This window comes from Hevea brasiliensis, chromosome 7, assembly GCF_030052815.1.
Source record: "Hevea brasiliensis isolate MT/VB/25A 57/8 chromosome 7, ASM3005281v1, whole genome shotgun sequence".
NCBI lineage: Eukaryota > Viridiplantae > Streptophyta > Magnoliopsida > Malpighiales > Euphorbiaceae > Hevea > Hevea brasiliensis.
Window position 1 is genome coordinate 100,247,096 of NC_079499.1, and position 26,856 is coordinate 100,273,951.

A 26,856-nucleotide genomic window follows, 5' to 3' on the forward strand; every position below is an offset into this window, starting at 1 on the left:
ATTTAATTTTTATTTTAATAATTACAGTTTTTAATATTTTTATAGATTAATAATAAGACAAAATGACAAAAAAAATTCTAATTGAACCTTTTAATCAAAACATTTAATTTTATTGAGTCTAACATAAACAAAACTATTAAAAATACAAAGAAAAATAAAATAAAATAAAATAAAATAAAATAAAATAAGCAATGTGATTATCCATCCATGTGGGTGAAATTAAATGGGATATTATTGATTTTTTTTATTAAGACCAAATAATATGAGGTAGGTCCTCTTAATAACATAAATGCATAAGTAGGAAAAGGACATGAAGTCTGCGAATGGAATTTTTGACAAGCATTGAATTCTTAGCTTGGGCTGCGCATAGCGTGGGCCCACTTTTTGGAAATGAATTATTTTACGAAGACTTAGCATATTGAGCATCTTTATTCTCACATTTTAGCCCACACGGCATAGTCCTTTCCAGAGGAAACAACCTGGAAATTTGAGGGAATGAGGGTTCCAAGATCGGTCTTCGGCCCAATCTTCATAATGATATTGTCGTTAATTGCCGCGACGTAGAGATCAGAATCAGAGGCCAAAATATTAACAGAGCTTGTTGAATCAATCCCGTAGTTCTTTCTTATTGTGGCCAATTTACTGATCTCTTCCTTCAGTCCCCAGTCAAAGAAGTGATCATAAAACTGCAAAAAAATGGGAACAATAATTTTAGAGTAGCTTCTTGAATGTTATGCCAATTGAGAAAATTGAAACGTAAGTGTTATAACAAGAGCAGATAAGTAAAGAAAGATGGAGCAGAAGTTACTATGGAAGGAACTCCAGGATGAGTGAGTATGTAAGCGTATCCCAGCATGACTTTATCAGATGGGAATGGCCAAAGGTGTTGAGTAGATCCAGTGTCGTGATTATCGATGAAGGTCACTGCATTTTGTGGGGATAGTCCAATCAATCCTGGAGGCTTTCCATTTGAGTCTTTCAACCTCCACAATTCTCCTTGCACAGCAGCTTGAAGAATCCCTTTTGTTGTGAAATCAAATGCTGTCACAACCCCTCCAGCAGCTTCAATCCAATCTTTAAGTGCACCTCGGTGTCCGTCCTGGTTTGAATCAGGCTTTCCATCCTGACCATAAGCAAGAGAATCCCATTTTTCTCCGACTGCGAAATCTGGTGAAGTTTGTTCCATATAAATCTTGGTAAAGCTAGGAGCATATCCTTTAACAAAGTCGAATCGCCATCCGTCGAATCCAATTTCAGTTTTTAGCCAATTCATCCAATCTGATAATTCTTTCTGAACTGTGGGATTGACATGATCAATATCAGGGGCACCTCCAAAGTCCTCTCCAGTGTCAGGATTTCCCTGACCATCAGAATAGGCAGTGTCGTCTCTGCAAATGAAGGAAGGACCCCAGTCGAGTTTGCCATCAGGAGTTCCACCTTCAAAGATGCAATATATTCCTCTACCATCTTGCTTCTCAGCAGTTCTGTGGTTTATCACAATGTCAGCCAGGCACTTGATTCCCTTCTGATGGAAAGCCTCTATTAGAGATTTCAGTTCATCTTGGGATCCATATTTCGACGCACTAAGATCATAGAGTCTGCCTGGCATATATCCTGACAAAGATTTAAATTGAACTACGTAAGAAAGAACTGTCCAATCCCATGAAATAAAACTCTATGGAAACAAATAAAAGAAGAAAACTCTAAATATTCCCGACTGAAAACAAGCAAATATTCCTCACAGGAGGAAGCCGTGGAAGTACCTTGAGGTGCAACTGATTGGGAGGGAGGAGGAAGCCAAACATGAGTAATTCCAGCATTGGCCAGATCAGGAATGGAGTCCTTCAGAGAGTTGTACCATCCTCCTGCCTTGTTACATGACTCCCAATTGAACCCCTATCAACATCATATCACAAATTAATTAACATCATGTAAATTTACGAGCAGAAACTAGCACATGCATGTACATTGTGAGAGATACCATCATTAGTGGGTGCATATTATAGGCCATACCTGAAATAATATTGCAGACGATATGAAAGAAGGGAAGACAGAAAGGAGGAAGGATAGGAAGAAGAGTGAAGCGAGAAAGTTCATATTCTCTTTCTGATGTTTTGCCTTGGATGTGGTTGCTATAATCCTGTATCAGTCCTTTTATAGGGAGCATTAGCTGATTTTCTTAAAAAAAAAAAAAAAAAATTATCTGCTTTATTTATGAGATGAAATCAAGGGCGTGAATGATGGGAGAAAATTGCAAAAAAATAAAAATGGAAAAGAAAAAGAAAAATATCTCTTTGATGTCAACCTCATAGCTCTGCGTGTTGGCTCCACCTTATGTCCTTATCAAACTCCTCATTATACGTAGCCACAACGTTTGACATTCCTTAAGAAAAAACAAGGAGAAATTACCTTTCATATTTGTTTCATGGTTCTGCTTCAATTCTTTCACATTCTAAAACCTCCACTAAAAATAATTAAACATAATTTGCAACTGCAAAAAAATGCATGCAATGGATTAATATTGGAGAACTAAAAATGAAGTATTGGAATAAAGAACCAAAATGGTGCTCATATAATATGGTGCTGATCCTGTTCAGAAAGCAAAAGGTTTTATGAAAATTAAACTAGGTAAAACTTAGCATATGCTCATTTCCAATTTGATACATTATAGATTTGAGGCATAGAATATATGATATAATTTATTTATTTAATATATGAATTTCATATTTTTATATTCTAAATTTATGATATATCAAATTTAAATAAAAATATTTAACTAATTAAAATCTAGACAATAAATCATTCCAATATCTATTAACTAAAATACAATAGACCACCTTGATATCGCCAACCTAGGATAATCTTTTACCTTTTTCAATATGATCGAGCAACTCATTATAAAATTCATTATATCAAACACTATGTGGAATTATAAAAATGTATAGTATAATATTCATTTATATGAAACAAACTTAATGCTCATTGTAAATAGGAGTCGTTTTTAGTAGCTCCAATTAAGCCAATTAAAAATATATATATATATCTGCGACTAAATGACAAATATCAAACAAATGCTACGTGATAGAGTATGAATAAATTTTCGTTTATATGAAAGTAGGAAAGCTCTGATCCATGTACGATCTATTATGGGTTTGTGATATTATATATATTGAATTTATGTAATTAATAAATATATTTTATTATATATTTTGTGTCTTAAATTTATATAATAGATAGAATTTAAATAAAAAAAAATCTATTAATGTGGATTTTATTCACAGAAGGATTATCATTTGGAGGCTCATTAATTAATTACTCACCAAACCAAAATTATACATATATTAATCTAACGTCCGAAGATATTGATTTACTTTCTATAAATTGCATAAAAATACATGTCAACCAGCTCTATCCAAAAATAAATAATGATGTCTATCAACAATTAGCCTCTCCATTGCCATAATTAGATTCAGATTAAGATTATATTTTTTTTTTTTGTTGTAAGTATCAAAATTTTATTGATTTAGAAAAAGGCAGATTAAGATTATGTTATATAGGTTAAATACATAATTTCACTTTAAACTTTAATACAAAACCTCGTAAAACTGGAACTATTGGAGACATTGAAACTGTTGATAAACCTTGAAGCTTGCGCTCTTTATAACCCCTCCCAGGGGACATCGTACCTGCCATCTACGTGCGTGACAAAAAAAGTGAAAACTAATGGGATAAAGAGAAGTTCAATGAGAATGGCCATGCAACAGGTAGAATGCAAGGAGATTTTCCTTATACCAGTAGGCACCAATGAAGCCTACGAGGGAGGCAAGGACTCTGAGCAGGACAACGGATCAGAGATAGCAGTGGATGCAGTCGTTGTTGGGTTTGGAGGCAAGCTAAAAACCGGAGGCAATTATGGAGACTGAGAAGAGGATGGCCACTTCCATGGTAAAGGAAGAGAGAAATGGAGTAGAGTAACTTAAGCTCTAGGATTAAACAGCAATAAAAAGTGTTTTAAGTGGAGATATATTAACTTGGTGAAGAAAGAAAGGAAACTAAAAAGGCAATGTGGCATATGTTGGGCGAAGAAAGAGGGAAAATTGGTTTGGGTGACTTTTAAAACCTGAACTTTTTCTTTTCTTTTTTTTTTTTTAATTTTCAAAGTTAGTATTTTTTTTTTTTTAAATATCTCACTCTCTTAATTCCATATTTAGTCATACCCTTTGCTGAGTGAATTTGCGGGATCCTCTTAATTCCAGTTTTATTAAGTATGTAATAGAATGTTTTAAAAATTCAGAATATATAGAGACATTTTTTTTTAAATTAGAGATGAATAATATATATATATATACTCAGAGTGAATCCTTTTCTCAAGGTTACAGATCTATTTTATCTATTTCCTTGCTTATATTGTTTCATTGGTCAGAAGTTGTTCGCATTGAGTTCCAGTGTAGCATGCCCATAGAAACAGAATTCGAATGTTTTGCTGTCACTTTTCGCTTTTTGCCCTAGCTGGAGTTCAAGATGATGCATATATATATATATATATTCCAATTGAAGCTTGATTGAAACTTTAGACCTCTCACTTTGAGAAGAAAAGAGAATTGACATTTATAATTTGTGCATTAGTGCTCAATCGGCTGGGTTTTGAGGAAAATTATTATTTAGCGTTTGTAATCTAATAAAATTAACTATTAATCTTCTATTTTTAGTGTGTCTCTTTTTTTTTAATTTAATTACTCAGTTCCTTTAATTTGAATAATATAATTATTTAATAGTCTTTATAATTTTAAATCCATCAAATCCCTATAACTAATAATAAAAATAAAATAGTATAATTTTTTAAAAGCAAATGAATTAAATAGTTAATTTCATTAAAATATAAGATATAATTATAAACTTCTAATTTTTAATAATATACATACAAGTCCATTTAAATAAAGCATTTTCACTGTAAATGATGTTTACTTGATGCCAATCCCTTCATTCCACTTTCAAACATTTGAAAATCACAAACATATATATATATATATATATATATATATATATATATATATATATATATATATATATATATTCACACTCAAACTAAAATCATAGCCTTCTCAAATCAAGTGGCCTCATAGAAATTTCTTTGAAGTACTCATCTCCACCAATAAAAAAAAGATGCTTCTTAAGAGCTGAATCACTTTATTCCTGTAAATTTATTATTATCTAGTAATTTATCAGCACACACTGGATTTTTTTTTTCAGATTTGCCAATGCATAATCATGAACATAGGAAAGGTGGTGTGATCCCATGCAAGTGCTTCAAATGCAGTGACAAAATAAAAAGAATGATCTCAAAGGCAAATCCCGACAGTGAGACAAGTTTGATCTTTGCGTTTCTCTTGCCCAAACAGAGACATAAAGTAAGAAATAGCAATGCTAAATCAGATTCAGAGCCCACAACTAATTACATCCATCTAACTTAACCATGAAATGAGCTTTTCTTAATTAATCCAAGTCTAGTTATTGAAAAATTAAAATTTATTTGATAGCAATCAATTAAGTGGCTGATCTAGAAAGAAAATTTTCTGGAGCCAATTGCCTTCCTACCAGTGAAAATACATTATTCATAAAAAAAAAATAGTTTAATACTTAAATTTATAAAGGGTCGATTTAAGTAAATATATGAATATATAAAAGTAATTCTTAAAAAAAGAGGGTTCAATTAACGTGGGTTGTAAATCAAAAGAGGAAGTCTAGCTTGTTTTTTCCTTGTTTTCCAAGGATTTCTAGCTCTATTTGATTTTTTTTTTTTAATTTTCTTAGATAAATATTTTGGTTATTCTAATTAGTTTAGGTCTTTTTCAATTTTAATTAGGATTTAGTTCTAATTTTATTATTTCATTTAAGATTTTGTTTCTCCTATTTTATCTAGATTTCTTATTATATTTTAAGTTATCCAGAATTCTTAAATAGTAGGTATACTTCCCTGTTAGGATTGCGATATTAGAACCCTGTAAATAGCCATGCACTCTTGTATCAATAGATTTTAATATTCTCTTCAATAAGGTTGTGTTTTGCTTTTTTTTATATACAGATTCTGAATTGAATTGCATCATCAATTGACCTTTCTTTGTTGTAATAGATCTGCAATTGTTCTTGCTAGTTTTTTTTTTTCAGAATTAAAAAAAGAACTTAGGAAAGCAAAAGATTATAAAAATAAGGCTGAAACTCCTTCTCATGATATCACAATTTTAAACATAATTTTAATTGAGAAAGTTACAAAAAAGTAACATATTATTTCACTCATTTTTATTTCAGTAGCTGTAGTTCATTTTGTAACAAAGTGATACTCTATCAATTGTTTGCTGATATGGAATCACTGACTGGGTGAATCCAGGGCAAGTATTGGCACTCATGGGTTCTTCAGGAAATGGAAAGACAGCACTCTTGAATTTGCTTGGTGGCAGGTTAATTCAGCTTAGTGTTGGTGGTTCAGTCACTTAAAATGACCAGCCATATTCCAAGTTTCTAAAATGTAGGTAAGCATTTCAGTCTGATAATGGAGGATGTTTTGTTTAAGGAAATTGTTTAATTAATCACTTCTTGATTTTTTTTTTTTTTAAATCTGTGGATACGATAGGATTTGTGTCTCAAGACAATGCTTTCTTTCCTCACCTTACGGTGAAAGAAACATTAACATATGCAGATCTCCTCCGATTGCCGAAAACATTGACAAAAGAACAGAAGGGAAAACAAGCTATAAATGTAATCCATTAGCTAGGCATGGAGAGGTGTAAATATATCATCACAAAATTGGTATTCTTGCTCATTTCATTCTTGCAAGATGAGAATCTTGATCTGGTACATGCAGGTGCCAAGACACTATGATCGGAACCTCATTCGTCCATGGCATGTCAAGTGGGGAAAGGAAAAGTGTGAATTGGCAATGAGATTATAATCAACCCTTCTATTTTGTTTCTCGATGAGCCAACCTCTGGCTTGGATTCCACAACTGCTTTAAGGATAGTTCAGCTCTTGTAGGACATAGCAAAGGTATATATATGTACAATTAAAGAAGGATATCTTGAATGGATCCTCTAATTCTGATACAGCTGACCTTGATGATGCAAATTTGTTACTTTCGTCGATAACCCATCTTGCATCATCTGCTGTCTGTTATTGAATATTAGCATCAGATGTGCCAAAGAAACCATCTCTAAAACTTGAATTCATAAATCTCATTCCTTCTTGTGGATTATCATAATTCTGATGATTACTTGTGTGCTTGAGTTCAAAAGACTGTAATCCAATACTAGAAGGATTGCTGGAAGAAAGAAAGAGCAGAAGACCTTGACTTGCCTCTCTCTTTCACACTGTTTTGATAGAGTCTAATATAATGCAATGTAATCAATTATATAATGCAATTATAGTTGTAACGTAATATGATTGTCATTACATTCCTATATTTGATTAAACTCAACTCAACTAAGCTTTTATCCCAAAAATTTGGGGTCGGCTATATGGATTCGCTTTTTCCACTCTGAACGATTTTGGGTTAAATCTTCAGAAATGTGTAATGCTTCTAAGTCTAAGTCATGCTGTACTACTCTCCTCCAAGTCAATTTAGGTCTACCCCTTTTTTTCTTTCTATCCTCTAGCCTAATGTGCTCTACTTGTCTAACTGGAGCCTCCGTATGTCTACGCTTCACATGACCAAACCACCTCAATCTCCCTTCTCTCAACTTATCTTCAATTGGCACCACTCCTACCTTTTCTCTAATACTTTCATTACGGACTTTATCTAGTCTAGTATGACCACTCATCCACCTTAACATTCTCATCTCTGCAACTCTTATCTTAGATGCATACGACTCTTTCAGTGCCCAACACTTACTACCATATAGCATAGCCGGTCGTATGGCTGTACGGTAAAATTTTCCTTTTAATTTATTGGGAATCTTACGATCACATAAAACTCCCGTGGCACGTCTCCACTTCAACCATCCGGCTTTAATCCTATGACTAACATCCTCCTCACATCCCCCATCTACTTGAAGGACTGAGCCTAGATATTTAAAGTGATTACTTTGGGACAGTGCCACTCCATTCAAACTAACTCCTTCCTTATCACCAGTTTGGCCTTCACTGAACTTGCAATGCATGTATTCTGTTTTCGTTCTACTTAACTTAAAACCCTTTGACTCTAGAGTACTTCTCCAAAGTTCTAGCTTCCTATTGACTCCTTCTCGTGTCTCATCTATCAGAACAATATCATCCGCAAACATCATGCACCAAGGAATACTCTCTTGTATATGTTTCGTCAGTTCATCTAAAACTAATGTAAAAGGTAAGGGCTTATGGTGATCCTTGGTGTAATCCAATTGAGATCGGAAAATCTCTTGTGTCCCCTCCTTGTGCGCACAATAGTAGTTGCTCCTTCATACATATCTTTCAATACTTGTATGTACCTAATAGATACCCTCTTTTGTTCTAACGCATTCCATAAGACCTTTCTTGGAACACTATCATAAGCCTTCTCCAAATCAATAAAAACCATGTGTAGATCTTTCTTCCCATCTCTATATTTCTCCATCAAGCTTCTAATGAGAAAGATCGCTTCCATAGTTGAACGACCAGGCATGAAACCAAATTGATTGAGAGAGATAGAAGTATCATAACGTAGTCGATGCTCCACAACTCTCTCCCACAACTTCATAGTATGGCTCATGAGTTTAATTCCCCTATAGTTTGAGCAACTCTGTATGTCTCCCTTATTTTTAAAAATAGGTACTAAAATACTCTTCCTCCATTCATCAGGCATTTTCTTTGAGTTTAGAATCTTATTAAATAATTTAGTTAACCATGCCACTCCCATATCTCCCAAATACTTCCACACTTCAATTGGTATTTCATCGGGTCCACAGTCTTTACCTACTTTCATTCTCTTAAGTGCTTCCTTTACTTCTAAAGATCTAATCCTTCTAGTATAATTTACATTCTTTTCTATTGTTCTATAATCTATATTCACGCTATTTCCATTTTGACTATTATTAAAGAGATCATTAAAATAATTTCTCCATCTTTCTTTAATGTCCTCATCTTTCACCAACACCTTTCCTTCTTTATCCTTAATGCACCTAACTTGATTGAGATCTTGACATTTCCTTTCTCTACTCCTTGCTAATCTATAAATATCTTTCTCCCCTTCTTTAGTTCCAAGTTTCTCATATAACTTTTCAAAGGCACATGCTCTTGCTTGGCTAATCGCCTTTTTGCCTCTTTCTTTGTTATCTTGTACTGTTCATATGCCTCATTATTATCACATTTAGGTAATTTCTTATACCATTCCCTTTTTCTCTTCACCGCCTTTTGTACTTCCTCATTCCACCACCATCTCTCTTTTGAGGATGGTCCATGTCCTTTAGACTCTCCAAGTACTTTTCTAGCTACTTCTCTAATCTTTGATGCCATCTGTATCCACATATCATTGGCCTCCATATCTAGCTTCCATACTTCAGACTCAAGAAGCTCATTTTTGAACTTTACTTGCTTTACTCCTTTGAACTCCCACCACTTTGTTCGAGCTACACTATTTCTTCTGACCTTACTTGAATTATTCCTAAACTTGACATCCAAGACCACCAACCTATGTTGACTTGTTAAAGCCTCTCCTGGAATGACCTTGCAATCCTTGCATAGAGCTCTATTTGTCTTCCTGGTTAAGAGGAAGTCGATTTGGCTTCTATGTTGCCCACTTTTGAAAGTCACTAAATGTGACTCTCTTTTTATAAAGTAGGTATTTGCTAGTATTAGGTCGTATGCCATAGCAAAATCCAGGATACTTTTTCCCTCCTCATTTCGCTTGCCAAAACCAAAACCTCCATGAACATTCTCATAACCTTGCCTATCACTTCCTACATGTCCATTCAAATCTCCACCAATGAAAACATTCTCTTCATTCGGTATGCTTTGCATTAAATCATCCATATCTTCCCAAAACCTTTGTTTACTCTCACTGTCTAGTCCTATTTGTGGGGCATAAGCACTAACTATATTTATTGTTTCTCCGTCTAGTACTAGCTTTACTAGTATAATTCTATCTCCTACTCTTTTCACAGCTACTACTGCGTCTTTCAATGTCCTGTCTATGATTATACCCACTCCGTTCTTGTTTCTCTCCTTTCCGGTAAACCACAATTTATATCCTGAATTACCCACTTCCTTACTTTTCTCTCCTACCCATTTAGTCTCCTGAATGCAAGCAATATTCACCCTTCTCCTTTCCAAGGTATCCACAAGCTCCATTAATTTTCCTGTAAGTGATCCAACATTCCAAGTACCAACCCTGATCCTCCTCCTATCCTGCTCCTTCCTAATTGGTCTCCTTCTATGATATCTTCTATTATTTTCTATGTCTATCTTGTGTTCTGTTCCACTATTTGTTCTATTATCTGTCCTATGGACTAACTTCTTTACCCACACCTGTCCATGATGTGGGAACCCTTGCTCACTTAACACCACACCCGGGCGCCGGCATGGCGCGTCGCTTTCGGTGAATGCCCTACACCCTTGCATATTTATCACTACACCCGGGCTCCGATGTAGCGCGTCGTTAGTAGAGGACGCCCCAACGTTTATATCATTTGAATCCATATCATAGGGTGTGACGAAATTTTTACGCTGGTTGTCACCTATCGCAACCCTCCTCCTTTATCCGGGCTTGGGACCGGCTAAGCGCAAACTACTTAGGCGGAGTTTACATTCCTATATTTGATTGTAAAATAAAAATATAAGTGGTATAATATAATGATAATTTTGATTTTAATATTTAATTTATTTATAATATTAATAATAAGTGATAATGATGGTAGTGATTGATCGAATGATAATAGTGATTAAGTAGTGGTGGCGACAATGATTATTAGGTGGTGGTGGTGGTTTTAACTGGATGTTAGCAGAAGTGACAATGGCTAAGTAGTTAGTGATAATATTAATAATAAATAAAAAAAATCAAAATAAATAATCATTATTACATTCAATTTTGTATATATATAATTGATTACATTAAATATTTTTTTTAATGTAATCAATTATATATATACAAAATTGAATTTTTTTATCAAATAATATAATAAATATGTAATATAATTACGATTACGTTATAATTTTAATTGTGTTATATCAAATATGATTTAAGATTTTTCAGGGAAAAAATTTTTTTTTTTTGGGATTTAAATGTTTTAAAGAAAAAAATTTTGTTAATCCACCAATTCGGTAAATTGAAAAATAAAGGTTTTTGAAGGTTTTAAAAAAGGTATAAAAATCATGTTTTAAAAATCTTCTGCTCTTCCAAACACAAGTTTATTATTTTCAACTTTAAAAAATTTTCCATTACTTTAATGAACCTCCAATTAAATATTTTTTTTTAAATTACTAAGAAATAATTTTATATTTTTGAGAAGATATTTATTTTAATCCAGGTTGGTAGATTAAAAAATAAAATTATTTTAATAACACTACTTAAAATTATGGTTTTTAATTGATAAACGTAGAGAGTTAAGAGTTTGAGATTCAACTAAGGATTAATCGATATATTATTAAATAAATATTATAAAATTATTAATAATAATACTTTATTATAACTAATAATTTTATATATTTTTTAAATAATTATTAAAATAAATTTAGTTAAATTTTAAGATATAAATGCTTTTTAAAAAATATTTTAGATTTTAAATTAAACTTTTAAATAATAATATTGAATTATTTATGATAAAAAAATACTTTGAATTAAAATTTTATACAATAATTTTATCAATAAATATTAATATATTAAATTATATAACACACCTACAATAATAATAATATAAAAAATAATTCAATAAATTAAATTAACATAATAATATAATAAATTATTATAGCATATTAATGGTTATTAATTATTTTAAATTAATATAATTTAAATTAATACAAGAAATGATTTTACATAGTTTTTTAGTTGATTAATTTCAGTATATATAAATATATTGTAAGGACGTAACATTAAAAACATGTTGTAGGAATAGTCCTGAGCAAAAACTTTCTTCCATTATTCAGCTGGTTCACATTGGTTCATATCGATTTTTTGTAAATCTAAGTCTAATAATTAAATTAAATTAAATTAGATCATAATCTGATTATCGATTAAACTAGTTGAATCAACTAATTTGATCTAATTCTGACAATCATATTTAAAATTCATTGATAAATTATATGCATATTTTAATTGAATTTATATGAATTTTAATATTCTCATATAAAATTTTTAAAAAGTGCAATAAGACAGCCTACGAGCCTTAAAAATAAGTATTTGCAGAAATTTATGCTGTAAACAATTGAAATATGATTATATTGGATGAAACAAAAAACAAAAAAACAAAAACCTAGCAGGTGCCGCCACTACTAGTATTAGCACCTTGCACGAACCCGACTCCATCGCAGCTTTTGGGTTGGCGTCACGAAAAGGACTAGCACAGAGCAGCGGCGAGGAACTACACAACCATAGTCCAAAGAGCATCCAAGAAGAGAAGCGAAATGGGCGGCGGCAGAGGAAGAGGAAACAGGTCCCGAACTCAAAGAAAGCATTTCCGCGATGGCCGAGAGAACGTTTGGAAACGCGCCAAATCTCACTCTTCCTCTGATCCCAACAACACTAGCACCGATAATCCTACTTGGCAGCCCTTCGCCACTCAAAACCAGGCCTTCGATGAATACTACAAGGTACTTTTCACCTGGTTGATGCGCGTTTGTTGTCTCTTTGGCTACATGATGATTCCTTTTTTGTAATAGGAGCAAGGGATAGTGGCACCGGAAGAGTGGGACACCTTTGTAGAAGTTCTTCGAACACCGTTGCCTGCTGCTTTCAGAATCAATTCTAGGTGTTTTGTGATTCCCTCTACTTTTGAATTGTTAGGTATTAATGGAAGGAAATGTATGGGGATTATTAACTAAATTGGGGTCACTTGAGGGGGCTCAGTGAATTCTCTGTTATCTATGTGTTATCTGTAGTAAGTTTTGGGAACCTGGGAGCATGCACTTTGGAGTTTCTTGCTTGCTCTGGACTCCGGACCATGGCCTAGCTAGTTCAGTAGTGGCATTTCCATCCCATGTCTTCTGATGTATTCTGAAATGGATGATTCATGTTACGCCTGACAATGGCATAGCCCTTTAAACTTATTCAATAATCTCGTGCACATTTTGAATCTTGCCACTTAGTAGTGGACAAGAAAGATGGATATTGCTTATACATGGTTAATGCATAAGCTCTACTTAAGATATTTGAAAACTAAATCTCAACATCAAGAGAAACTTTCGGGGATTATTTAGTGGTGACAGAAATTTATTGGCCTATTCGATGGATTTTGAAGTTGGTAGTGTAATTATCAACTAGCATACTCTAGACGCAAATTGCTGTAAAGTGCCCACTTACACAAAGTTCCTGTATAATTGTGAGTTGTGGTTAACATGGTTAGTTAAAGAGAATATTTTGGTCTGGTGTCACTGTGAACTTACTGCTGTTATGGAATATGTTTTCTTCTGAATAATCATTGAATAGCATACATGTAAGCAGTCAAAAAGTGGCTGTAGTACTTGTGGCAAGGAGATGTGAATTTGTTGATCTGGCGCATGAAGATTTTTATCTTAATATAGATGTGTAGAATTCAGAGTAGAATGAGCAGAATTGGTGGTACACAGTTTTACAGAAGTGAGTATTAGGATAATTGTTTACATGGATTGGATATGCTCTGATGAATAAATGAGCTTGTTTATTTATTTCGAATAGAATTCAGAAGCTGGAAGCTTTAGATATAAGTAATGAACAGTCATATTAACAATGTGCTTGAGGATTTATCTGCAAGGCCTAGTGTGCTGCCCCCATTATCACCTCAACTCCAAAAAATTGGATTAGCTTTTATATTTAACAGTATAAGAAAATCTAGCATTATTATGATTTATTGAAACATTCTAATTTGTGATAAGCTTTTGTGTCACAACTCATGAATTTCCCTTCTTTTCTACCATGCAGTAGCCAATTTTGTGCAGATATTAGATCTCAGTTAGAGGATGACTTTATGAAATCTCTTAAAGCTGAAGTAAGTTTACATAGTTTATTTTTGCAATAGATAATTTTGTTACCAATTGTTGGTTATCACCTGTCTCTCTGTTTGTGTCATTTTTTCCAGTTCACTGATGGTGGTGAAGTGGAGGCTATCAGACCGTTGCCTTGGTATCCTGATAATCTTGCTTGGCATTCAAATTTTTCTCGAATGCAGCTAAGGAAGAACCAAACCCTTGAGAGGTAAATCATGAATGCTCAATTGCAAATTACTGTGTTATTTCTCATCTTTGTTTGTGTTTTACTAAAGCATTATCTGATAATGCTGATACCTGCTTGCTTGTGCACTATGCTATCTTCTTATTTATCCGGCAACTGTTTGATATTAATGCATGCACATGGAAAGTAAGTGGATTATCTTCTATTAAACAGCAACATGTGATTGTTTATATAGAAATAACGATATAAATTTCCTTCCAAGTGAAGTGAAGGGCCCAGAAGAGATATGCATGCTGTGGAAAATGTTTCTGCCCATTTTCTTATTGGTTGCCTACAGTGCCTTAGATGCACAACAGTGTGCACATAACACTAACAGCACCAATTGTCTGATCTCTAGTTCTTTTAAACAAATATGTAGAACTGTGCATAAAATTTAAATCTGATCACAGAAGAAGGATTTAGAGTCTGTTAGATTGGATTGGACGTGTTGAGACTATTAATTTTTAGCCAAAAGGATAGGATTTATCGTATGTGCTCTCAAGTCTTGAATTATTTTTCTGAAATTTAAGGGTTATGTAAAGCTGGAATTTTTACTGTTGCTCTTTTATCTTCTATTCAGTGGAAATATTGTAAATTTGTGGTGGCTACGGATACTTGTAGTTCCGTGGAAAAATGTGATATACAAATCACTGTTATTTCTTTGTGATTGTGAAAGTATTTATTTGAACGAAACTTGTGCTGGAAGTATTGAAGTAGGTAATAATATGGATTGGAATTTGGATGGAATTTTGGATGACAGGCTTTGCAACAATATTAGATGTAATTGGTGCTGGATAGTTTTGATGTCTTGAATGATGCATCACATGCATCCAGGGTTAGTGGCATTTGGATCAGGTTATTTCAGCATAAAAAATAACGCTGAATCATAAGATAGCATATTAGATGTAGATTTTTTTACTGGTTTAGAAAGTATATAGGTTATCATTTTGCAAGTTCGTTGTATTTGACAATAGGACATGATATAGCATATATTCTGTTTCTTGCTTCTTTTCTCCATGTTTGTCATCGCTGTTAGACTTCCCCATTTTATAACCATGTGCTTGATGCTTTTTGCATTAGTTCTAGATGAATTGACGAAACATATACAAGAGAGTATCCCTTTGTGCATGATGCTTGCTGATGATATAGTTCTGATAGATGAGACGTGAGAAGGAATCAATAGAAAACTAGAGCTTTGGAGAAGTACTCTAGAGTCGAAGGGCTTTAAGTTAAGTAGAACGAAAATAGAATACATGCATTGCAAGTTCATTGAAGGTCGAACTGGTGATAGGGAAGGAGTTAGTTTGGATGGAGAGGTATTGCCCTAAAGCAATCACTTTAAATATCTCGGCTCAATCTTTCAATTAGATGGGGGATGTAAGGATGATGTTAGTCATAGGATTAAAGCCGGATGGTTGAAGTGGAGACGTGGCACAAGAGTTTTATGTGATCGTAAGATTCTCAATAAATTGAAAGGAAAATTTGACCATACAGCCATACGACTGGCCATGTTATATAGTAGTGAGTGTTAGGTAATGAAGGAGTCATATGTGTCTAAGATAAGAGTTGCGGAGATGAGAATGTTAAGGTGGATGAGTGACCATATTAGACTAGATAAAGTCTGTAATGAGAGTATTAGAGAAAAGGTATGAGTGGTGCCAATTGAGGATGAGTTAAGAGAATAGAGATTGAGGTGGTTTGGTCATGTGAAAAGTTTAGTTGAGTTGAGTATGTTGCAATTAATTTCCACCACCAAGAGAACACTTTGCTAGTCTCACTTGTAAATAATTTGTTGAATTCCAGATTTTTATTATTAATGCTAGAGTGTGTTGCAATATGTGCCTGCTGCTCCCAGTTCAATAAACTCTTCAGCTTCATTGTTCTAAATTTTAATTATTTTCTTTTGATTTATTTGCCAATTGGCAAATATTTATCAAATGTATCAGGTTTCATGAGTTCTTAAAGCTGGAAAATGAAATTGGAAACATCACAAGACAGGAGGCTGTCAGCATGGTGGGCAAATCCTATGGCATTTATTAATGATATTGTGTTATGTTTTCTTCAGAGCATGTGTTATGTTTTCTTCAGAGCATGTGTTATTGATTTTTCATGTTCCTTGCCAGTTATGCATTCACTTTCACCTAAATGTTTGTGTTATGCAGGTACCTCCTCTCTTCTTGGACGTATGTCAAAATCATTTTGTACTTGATAGTAAGCAGCTTATGGTTTATAATTCCTTCTTTTTTTTTTTTATCCTCAATCCTTTTCCGAATATAAGCATTGCCTTTTCTTGCAGTGTGTGCTGCACCAGGTTCAAAAACATTTCAGTTGCTGGAGATTATATATCAATCAACAAAAGCAGGATCACTGCCTGATGGAATGGTTTGTTTTCTTTTGATATTTCTCATCTCCCTCTATTATCATATGGTGCCTTCTAGGTAACTTTGCTTTTCATATACTTTGATTGCTCTTTGTTGTTTTCACCATAAGAGCTTCCTTCAATTCATCCATTGGTATTTACTAATAAGAGATGTTTACCTTTGCAAAAATGAATTCACATTATTTTCTTCCATATGCATATGTTTATATATTTTTCTACTTTTTTTTTTTTTAAATTTGCTTCATCTTATCTTTACCCTGAAATTTGTCAAGTCCCACGTAAGCTGGGTATCGACAAAAGTGCATCTTATATGACTTGGGCAATCCTTCCCCTAGAAGGTGTCTTTTAGAGTGGAGTTAGGCTTAATCCATTTTATTAGTATGGTATTAGAGCCAACACTAGTCTTGATGTTAGACCACTCACAGATGTTCTGTCCTACAAATTTTAATGCTTTCAATATCAAGTCCTAGGCATAAGGGGGGTGTGTTGGTTATTGGGTTGAAGTGCTTATCATATGACTCGGGCAATCACCTCGCTTTCCAACCCTCCTCCTCCCCTCCCCTCCACCCCCCAACCTATCAAAGTGTTATTAAGACGAGAGGCGAGGTGAGAACCTTTTTGAAGTAAGGCGCCATAGCCTAACTTGCCTAAATTTTTATTTATACTATAAAATGTTATGCAAAAAAAGAAAATTTAAAAGTCAAACACCTTAATATAAACTATTTCAAAATGAAAAAACTCAAAAATTTTAACAAATGAAACAAATAAATAAACGTTCTTTACACAAACAAAAGAATAAAAAGAAGAGAAACAAGGATAGGAGAAAATACAGTAGGAAAGCTTTCCACTATGACACTTATTCGATGTTTTAATGCAAAATTTCTTCTCTTATAATTTTAAGCAGCAATAGTCCCATCAACAATAGTCTTAAGATCAAATTGCAAAATCTATAGTTAAAATCACCACCCTAATAATTCTACTAATATTCAGTGAATGTCTAGATCCACTGCTTAGTGATCAACAATGCACACAAAGAAACTATTCAGGTTAAAATTAAACAAAAAAAAACAAAGTTGCAGACAGATAGCGTGAGTGAGAGAAGAAGAGAAAAGGAGAGGAGGAGGAGGAGAGAAAAAAAAAATTACAAAGAAACACAATTTAAAAAAAAAAAAAGAATAGAGTGCAGATTCTGTGCAGATGGCGCAAGTGAGAGAAAAAGAAGAGGATCGGAGAAGAAGGAGAGAAAAGAAGAAAAAAATTACGAAGGAAAAAAAAAGGGCCTGTGCAGGTGCTGTTTTTCTACTCCAGATGAGAAGAAGAGAAGAAGAGAGAGAGGAAAGAAGAAGAAGAAGAAGAAGAAGAAGAAGAGGAGGAGGAGAGAGAGACAAAGAGAGGGAGGATGAGAGAAAATTACCTGCACAGGTGCTGCTGTGGTCTGACCCTGTTTTCCAGCAGCTAATGGTGTCAAAATGAGAGGTTAAGGTTGGGTTCTTTTTAATCTTTGCTTTAAAACAAAAAAAAAAAAGAAAGAATATATTTGTTGCATGCTTGAGGTGGTGCGTCCCAACGCCTGGCACCTCTCGCCTTTTGGCCCAAGGTGCTCACCTTTTCAAATCCAGGGCCGCCTTAGTTAGGCAAGTCGCTACTCTGGCGCCTTGCCTCATCCTGCTCGGCGCCTTTCAGCCCCTTTAACAACACTAGCTGCGTGCCACACCCCACCCCCCCTCCCCTCCTTTTCTTCCCCACACACTCCCAAATGAGGCTCCTTTTGGGATGGAATCAGGTTTAGTCCATTTTATCAACCATATCAATACTTGGAACTGCCTAGAAGTTTTGTTTGACCAACTTTTTCTGTAGTGGTTTTGTATGGACATTTATCATTTCTCTGCTTGACATTAATTCATTAATTCATTTTTGCCTTTTATTTTCTTGTTTTAGGTTATAGCAAATGACCTTGATGTCCAAAGATGTAATCTTCTGATCCACCAAACGAAAAGAATGTGCACTGCTAACTTAATAGTCACAAATAATGAAGCCCAACATTTCCCTGGTTGCCGCGCAAACAAAAATTTCCCTAAGGCTTCTGAGATTGAATTACAGCCCCCCATTAGTCAACTTCTTTTTGATCGCGTCTTGTGTGATGTTCCTTGCAGTGGAGATGGCACGCTTCGCAAGGCTCCTGATCTGTGGAGGAAATGGTTAGTATATATAGATTTTTTTTTTTTGATAAAGTTTCTCTTGAATATCCATTTCTATTTTACATTGCCTTCTGAGTGGAATACAATTGTTTTTCTTTTATGCAGGAATTCAGGGATGGGCAATGGGCTTCATAATCTACAAATTCAGATAGCAATGCGAGGTAGCTTCATAAAAAAAATAAAAATAAAAAAAAATAAATTTCTGCAATTACTATTCCTGTGCAATTTTAAGTATCTATCCTTTTTGGCTTTTCTGGTTGGCAATCGGTTAGAAGTGTGCCAGCTGCATATTTCAGAATTTTAACTTAATTTTCTGCTGGTCTAGGATTAATGATAGGCACAAGTTCATAACGTAAGTCGTGTAATATGAGTTCAGTTGATTAATTGATAATGAGATTTTACAAATAAATTGCCAGAGACTTATCTTGGTGTAGAATATATTATCCTATCTGTTGACTTGTGTTGTTAAGGTGGCCAACAACAAGAATATTTGGGATTTAAGTTTTGGACTCCAGGAAGGCATGATCTAGGGTTTGTAGTTTGAATGAATAGTAACTTAGTTTTTTTTTTTTTTTTGGTTGCTTTAGCATTCTGGATTTTGAAGTTGATGTAACTGGATTTGTTTCTAACGGAAAACATGTGCCAGACTTAAACTAGATTTATTGATTGCTGTAGGCTTATCCTTACTTAAAGTTGGTGGAAGAATGGTTTACTCAACCTGCTCAATGAATCCAGTTGAAAATGAGGCTGTTGTTGCTGAGGTAATATATTAGTCTTCAAGAATTATTATCATATCTAGGTTTCACTTGTGAGGGTTTTCGTTCCTTTATTGTTTCTAATTCTAAATCTTTTTTTTTTTTTGGGCACCTATGCCCAATTTTGCTTAGATTTTACGGAGATGTGGAGGGTCTGTTGAGCTAGTTGATGTCTCCAAAGAGCTTCCTCAACTCGTTCGTCGGCCAGGTCTAAGGAAATGGAAGGTTTGTTATCTATGTTGAGCCTTTTCTGGTGAAGGATACATCCTAATTTTCTAAATGTTAGCAATTTTTTTTAGCACTGATTTTCAAGGATATTGTTATTTAATGTGATATAATATGACGGTTTTTTTTTTTGAATTTCACAAATATTCTGAAATAAATCATGTTTCGGATGTTGTCAATTGAAGCTATACGCTCTCCTGTAGAGGATGACAACCAAAGTGTTAAGGGAAACATGCTATGATTCCTTTGACATGCAGTTTATAGGATTTTAAAATTTTTCTTCATTGAATAATTTAGTATTGCAACCAAGCGCCTGGGCGCTCACCTAGGTGCTTAGGTGAGGCGAAGTCTAGGCACCTCGCTCAAGAAGCCTCCAGGCGAGGCGACTTCAACCAAGCGATGCCTAGGTGCCCGGGAGAGGCCTAGGTGAGAAAAGAAGAGAAAATGCAAGAAATTAAAAAAAAAAAGTTTAGAGGGAAGCTGATCATGGCCACCTTTTCCTCTTTCTTTCTTTCTTTCTTTTTTAGTTAAACATGTCCATTAATTTTTCTTCATTTTTCTCTTCTATCCCTCCTCAAATTCTGAAATTCTTTTTTTATAGTCACTTTTTTTCTTAAACTAGTATATTATTTATAATTCTACATGTAATTCTTTTTTTTTTTTTATCTATAATTCTCAACATTACTTAGAAGCATTATACATTTCCGAGGATTTAACCCAAAATCGTTTAGAGTGGAGAAAGAGAATCCATATAACCGACCCCAAATTTATGGGATAAAGGCTTAGTTGAGTTGAGTTGAGTTGAGTTGAGTTGTCTACAATTATGTCACATTTTTGCTATTCCAGCCGAGTATGTTTATTGTTCCTTTTCTTGTTCTAATTACTCCTTATTAGAAGTGTCGTGGAATTCTTTGGATTTCATTGTTCGTATACTCAGTCAGTGGAAATAAAAGAATCTTTTCATTCTTCTCTTCATTGATTTATGATTTAAATTCTAACTCCATTAAATACACTGCCCATCCCAAATTTTTTTACCCCTCTTGAATATTATTTTTTAAGGAAACATTCAATACATACAATGAATATTATTTTTCCAAAATTCTGTTACATTACACACTACGATCTATTTGAGTACTCTATTACAATAATCTAGTCTATTCTAGTATTTACAAGTTACCATTTTAATCTATTCTAGTGTTCTTAATTCTTATGTTGGAATTTTTGTTTATTTTTTTATTTTTTTTATTTGTTTAGGATCAAAACAAATGGTTGAAAAATCTATAGCATTATCACACACAAACAATGAAAAGGATCCAGCATGAAAACATAGATGAATACTTTTGATCTTGAAGCTTAAAACATGTAATATATTATGAAATATGAATATGAAATTTGGTAATTTATTGAAAGCGTAGACATACGGAGGCTCCAGTTAGACAAGTAGAGCACGTTAAGTTAGAGGATAGAAAGAAAAAAAGGGGTAGACTTAAATTGACTTGGAGGAAAGTAGTACAACATGACCTAGAAGCATTGCATATTTCTGAGGATTTAACCCAAAATCGTTCAGAGTGGAGAAAGTGAATCCATATAGCTGACCCCAAATTTTTGGGATAAAGGCTTAGTTGAGTTGAGTTGAGTTGTATTGATTGTGTAATATATTAGAATTTTTTACGTTGTATATTTAATTATTTATTATTTTAGAATAAATTAGTGCCGCCTCGGGCGATGGAGGACCTTCTCGCCTTAAGGGCGCCTAAAGCTTTTTGGCAACACTGGAATAATTCTACTTTTAACATTTATTGTTTTGCAGTGTTATTAACCATATCCCAAATCTAACAAGTATTCCACTTTTGGTTTGTCTTCCTCAGTTTGGAGAATTGTGTTTTTGTTTATTTTCTTTTCAATTTTTCAATTCAGCCCCCAATTTTTTTATTAATAACGGAACGGCAATATTGAAAAGTTAAATAAGAAATTTAGGGTTCACTGATCATGGTTTTGTTGGATTTTATTTGTCCCCATCCATTGAATAAAGTGTTTGTTGAAATTAATTAGGACCTAGGAGAAGAAATTAAGATCAAAACTGACAATGGTGAGAGTGACTGAGATGTTTACCTTTCGAAACTTGTGGTGCATTGATGTGTTGGTAATATTCTTATTTCAACTTAAATTTTTTAATATTTGCTGACCATCTAGATTGTTCATGAAGATAGATTAGGCTTCCTCTCCTAGAAAGCCCATAAGGTCTGAATACCATTGGCGTAGTTTTTCTAAATGCAAACTACAGTAACCCAATAAATCACATAGCATCTCTTGATTGACAGCATTATTATGTTGCAGGTAAAAATTTCAAAATTTATGGTATCTTGGAAGCTGCTAAAATATTACTGCATGCATTCTGGCATTATCCTTTTAAGATATGATGACACATCGACACGTAATCTAGTCTATAAAATATGCCCCTATTTTCTGAAGTTGTCACATTGTAACTATAGGTGATCATTAACTTCGTTAAAACTTTGTTGTTATCACGTCTGTTTGATAGGGCAGTTGACTTTATCTAGTTTGGGATTGAGGTTTTGTTAGGTTGAGTATGGCATGACTATTTGATTGGTTCGGACTTTGGTCCTGTTAGATAACTGGAAATACAATGTTGTTTAATACCTGATCTGATACTGTTTCCTGGATGTGGTATATTTTCCAAAAGCCAATCCTGTATATTACTACTAGAGCTAACAGTGATATAAGAGACTTCAAACTCAATTAGGGGATAATATTTTCCCATTTCTGTCCTTTAGTCCTTTAGTAGCATTTTGATTTTAGATTCATACTTGTGATAACATCTTGTTTATTTATTGTGTACAGGTGCGTGATAAGGGTATTTGGTTATTTTCACACAAAGATGTCTCCAAATTCCGAAGATTTGGGATTCTTCCCAGTATGTTTCCTTCTGGAAGAACCTATGTTGCCCCAACAGATGGAGATCATAAGCATGAGAATGGTGCTAATATGAATTCTGAAGATGAACTAATGGAGGATCCTATGACTTCAACAGAGGATTTGAATGAAGAAGTTTCTGATCTCCCTCTAGAGCGTTGCATGAGGATAGTACCTCATGATCAGAACAGTGGGGCCTTTTTCATCGCTGTCCTTCGCAAACTCTCTCCTTTGCCAGGTGATTTTATAATCGAGGCACCATATTATTTTTAGGAATAGAAGCAGGTAACTCATATATAGTGTCAGGCTTATGGGGCATTGTGGATATTGTTGCTGGCTCTATTGCCTCTCCATCCTGCACCACTCTGGCACTCTCTTTTTCACATCTTTTGTTGGGATGGTTACCTCTTGCTCAAACAGGTTATATTGCACCTGCCATCTGCAAAATGCTCAATTGGTAACTTGATGTAGATTGTGTTTTGCCGGTAGTGAAGAGCTAATATTTTACCTATTTCTTTCCCTTTTTTCCCCCTGTTCTTTATTTATTTTTTTTCCTTTTTTGCTTCTCATGTTAGACATTTATTATATAGTATCTAATTTGTCTTTTTCCTGCAGTCATTCAGGAGAAACCCAGTCGGCGTGGAAATTTGTTGACTAAAAAAGATGAACTACAAGAAAAATTATCAGAACAGGTTACTGAATGTAATAATGGAGTGGAGCTAAATTCAGAAGATGCTGCATCTGAAAATTTTTCTGAAGCAGCTTCAGAGGCTGATTTAATTGAGAAAGAAACAGACAAGGCTACTTTAGAGCCTGATCCTTGTAACACTGATGATGAAAATGATTCAGAGGAAGCCCATTTGTTGGTTGATGGGGAGATTCCATCTGGGAAGGCTGTAGGGAAGAGAAAGTTGCAAATTCAAGGCAAATGGAAAGGAGTTGACCCGGTGATTTTCTTCAAAGATGAAGCCATTATCAATAGCATAAAGGCATTCTATGGTATTGATGAGTCATTTCCATTCAATGGTCACCTAATCTCAAGAAACAATGATAACAATCATGTGAAGAGAATTTACTACATTTCAAAGTCAGTCAAGGATGTTCTAGAGCTGAATCTCCTTGTTGGCCAGCAACTTAAGATATCTTCAGTTGGCCTTAAGATGTTTGTAAGTATAAATTTATGGGCTACTTTTAACACTTCTATGATATTTTGCATATTCCTTTCTGGTGCCATTGTTGTAGCATTTTCCCACGTTTTCTCTTCTGTCTATTTGGCTTGTCAGCGCTATCCCCCATAGATTGACAAACTCAAAAGACAATAGCCTACAACCCCAAGGAGTTAGCAATATTGCCATGCTGAACTTATTCTAGTCAATGCTTTACCTACCAAAGCTTATAAACCATAGTTATTAAAGGCGCGCTTCAGGCACGCTTCAGGCTCAAGGCTCGCCAGGCTCGAACCTTGGCGCCTAGGTGTGTGCCTTTGTTCTAGCACAAGGTTCTAGAAAGATATGTTTTCTTTATTTCTATCTTTAGCAAGCACTTTCATTGGCGAAAAGGACAATCACTTAAACTCAAACCAGCAAACCCAATTCAAGATATATACCAAAGGAAAAAAAAGAAAAACATTACATTTATTTGATTTTTATGAACTTTTTAAATATTTTACTTTTGTGCCTCACCTTGCTCAAGCATGCGCCTGTGCTTTGCGCCTTGCACCTAGGCCCCAGGACTCTTTGGCGCCTTAGTGCGCCTTGAGTCTTTAATAACTATGTTATAAACTCCATACAGTCCAAGAAAAGAGGCTGGTTAGCCTGATTTACGTAATTGTCCATTGATGAATAACTAATTTCTCTCATCCTCCTTCCTTCTAAAGGAGCGACAAACATCAAGAGAAGGTACAACTGCACCATGTTCATTTCGGATATCGTCTGAAGGATTGCCAGTGATTCTTCCTCACATCACCAAACAGATCTTATATTCCTCTCCAGTAGACTTCAAGCATCTTTTGCAGTATAAAGCTGTCAAATTCATGGACTTTGTTGATACTGAGTTTGGGGAGAAGGCATCAAAGCTTATGATGGGTTGCTGTGTGATAGTTTTAAGAGGTGTGTAGCATTTCTCCGACTGACTTGATAAGCGCATGGACTTTTATTTTTACCTTATTAATTTTGTCTGCAGATGCCAAAACTTTGTCAGATCCTATCCAGTTGGATGCTTCAACAATAGCCATTGGCTGCTGGAAGGGTAGGGCCAGTTTGAGTGTGATGGTCGCAGCAATAGACTGTCAAGAACTGCTCGAAAGGCTTTCAGCGCGTATGGAGACTGAAAGGTGCTCTTCTTTGCAAGAAAACAATGTTGAGGCTGACGACGTGCAGGATATGAATGAAATTGAAAAAGTTGAGGAATCTGAGACAGCTGAAGAAGCTACAAATGGATGAAGTTATTGTAAATTCTAAGTTTTTATGCTAATTTACGTGCATTAGGCTTTTGGCGTACTGACACAGCAGAGTACTGCTTTCTTCCGGCCCTATTTTGGATCAAAATCTTACAATATTCTTGGTCTTTTCTTTTGTGGAAATGACCAAACATTTTTGTTGTAATTGGCAACTCTAAATTTGATATTGAGTTGAAAATATTTGCTGCTAAAAATATCATATTCTCCGAGTATCGGTGGCTGGCGAGAGGATCATTAAAAATCATTCCGTGCGATCCTAGAGCTGCCAGCCCTTCGTAGTGGATTGAATTTTCCTTCTCGGCCTTAATCAAAACTCTGTCTGTCTCTCTCTCTAGGAAAAAGAAAAATGTAACACCCCAAAATTTTAAATTTTATTATTTTATGAGTATTATTGATATTTTAGTTTTATTTAAATTTTAAGAAATTATTTGAGATTTTTTGGATTTTAAAAATGGGGTTCGATCTTTTGAAAATATAAACTTTGATAATTTTTAAAAATTTATTTAAAGATCACGTGACAAAACTAAAAATATATTTGGAGTTTACGAATATTTTTGAGTTTTTTGAAATTTTTTCAGAATTTTTAGACCTCGTTTTCAGTCTCGAGGCAAAGTAAAAATTTAAAATTTTGTATCTTGAATTGAACCGGCCGAATCGAACCGGACCGGATCGGACCGGCATTTTCTTTTTCTTTCTTCTTCCTCCCCGCGTGTCCCGACCCCTCTCCCTTTCTCTCTCCTTTTCTCTCTACTCCCTCCTCTCCTTGTCGCGCCGCCACCTGCCCTACCACCCCAGCTCGCTGGTGTGCCGCCTCACCCCTCCCCCACGGCCAGCTGCCGCCTAGAACACCGGAAAACGGCTCCTGAAGCTAAGCGCGCGCGCGCGTAACCGTTCGTCTTCCTGGCCAAAATCCGGTCGATCCGGCCACCAATCGGACCGGGTCTTGTGTCTAAACTCATCTACTCGTCGAGAGCTTTTCATAGACACCAAGAACACCGAAATCCACGAGCGATTTGTCCAATTTTTGCCCGGGAAGTTTTAGCCCATTTTGATTTTTGGGCTAGATTTCTCACAAACCGTAAACACCACGAGAAAACCGAGTATACCAGAGCACTCCACTCGTCGAGAGCTTCACGGCGACATAAATTTCGAATTTTTTCGATACCGTTTTTCGGTGAGTCCCACGGAACTTCGCAGTGTTTTTCTGAGCATTAAATGAGCTTAGAAAATTTAGTAAAATTTATGTACTAACCCCCGTGTTGTGGGCTTCGTGTAGGTATCCTCAATTCGCGGAAATTCGACAGTTGTCCGGGTCTGTGAATTTCCGGCCAGACAGATCCGTTACCAGAAAAGCCTCCGAATTGGACCGAGGTTTTGGCTACCCCCCATTGTCAGACGTCCCGAGCGCGTCCCTAAAGTCGGAATCGGCAAAGGTAAACCTGAACTTTGTTTTTTCGTAATTTTCTAGTGCTTAAATAGGATTAAAAATCCATAAAATATTCGTGGTAACTCAGAAAATTATGATTCTTTTTGCAATAGCCTAGTAATATTGCTAAGGACCGCGG

At 34.7% G+C, this 26,856-nt stretch overlaps 3 protein-coding genes across 3 annotated transcripts; 2 read left to right on the top strand and 1 right to left on the bottom strand.

The window, feature by feature from the left end:
• Positions 1-210: 210 nt before the first annotated feature.
• LOC110633513 (alpha-amylase) lies at positions 211-2,138 on the bottom strand. Its single transcript, XM_021782145.2, has 4 exons — positions 2,014-2,138; positions 1,764-1,896; positions 809-1,614; positions 211-686 (listed from the first exon to the last, which is right to left on the bottom strand). Exons 1-4 carry the CDS (start codon positions 2,095-2,097, stop codon positions 435-437), a joined length of 1,275 nt encoding a protein of 424 aa, XP_021637837.1. The 5' UTR covers positions 2,098-2,138; the 3' UTR covers positions 211-434.
• Positions 2,139-3,749: 1,611 nt separating this feature from the next.
• On the top strand, positions 3,750-6,946 carry LOC110633521 (ABC transporter G family member 22-like). The gene is made up of 4 exons (XM_021782151.1): positions 3,750-3,888; positions 6,386-6,475; positions 6,629-6,753; positions 6,860-6,946. Exons 1-4 carry the CDS (start codon positions 3,750-3,752, stop codon positions 6,944-6,946), a joined length of 441 nt encoding a protein of 146 aa, XP_021637843.1.
• Positions 6,947-12,374: 5,428 nt separating this feature from the next.
• On the top strand, positions 12,375-25,485 carry LOC110633522 (uncharacterized). The gene is made up of 15 exons (XM_021782152.2): positions 12,375-12,747; positions 12,817-12,905; positions 14,054-14,120; positions 14,211-14,326; positions 16,288-16,354; positions 16,504-16,552; positions 16,638-16,723; positions 18,660-18,919; positions 19,025-19,080; positions 19,595-19,680; positions 19,807-19,899; positions 22,762-23,071; positions 23,449-23,999; positions 24,710-24,941; positions 25,015-25,485. Exons 1-15 carry the CDS (start codon positions 12,562-12,564, stop codon positions 25,272-25,274), a joined length of 2,508 nt encoding a protein of 835 aa, XP_021637844.2. The 5' UTR covers positions 12,375-12,561; the 3' UTR covers positions 25,275-25,485.
• The last annotated feature ends 1,371 nt before the right edge of the window (positions 25,486-26,856 follow it).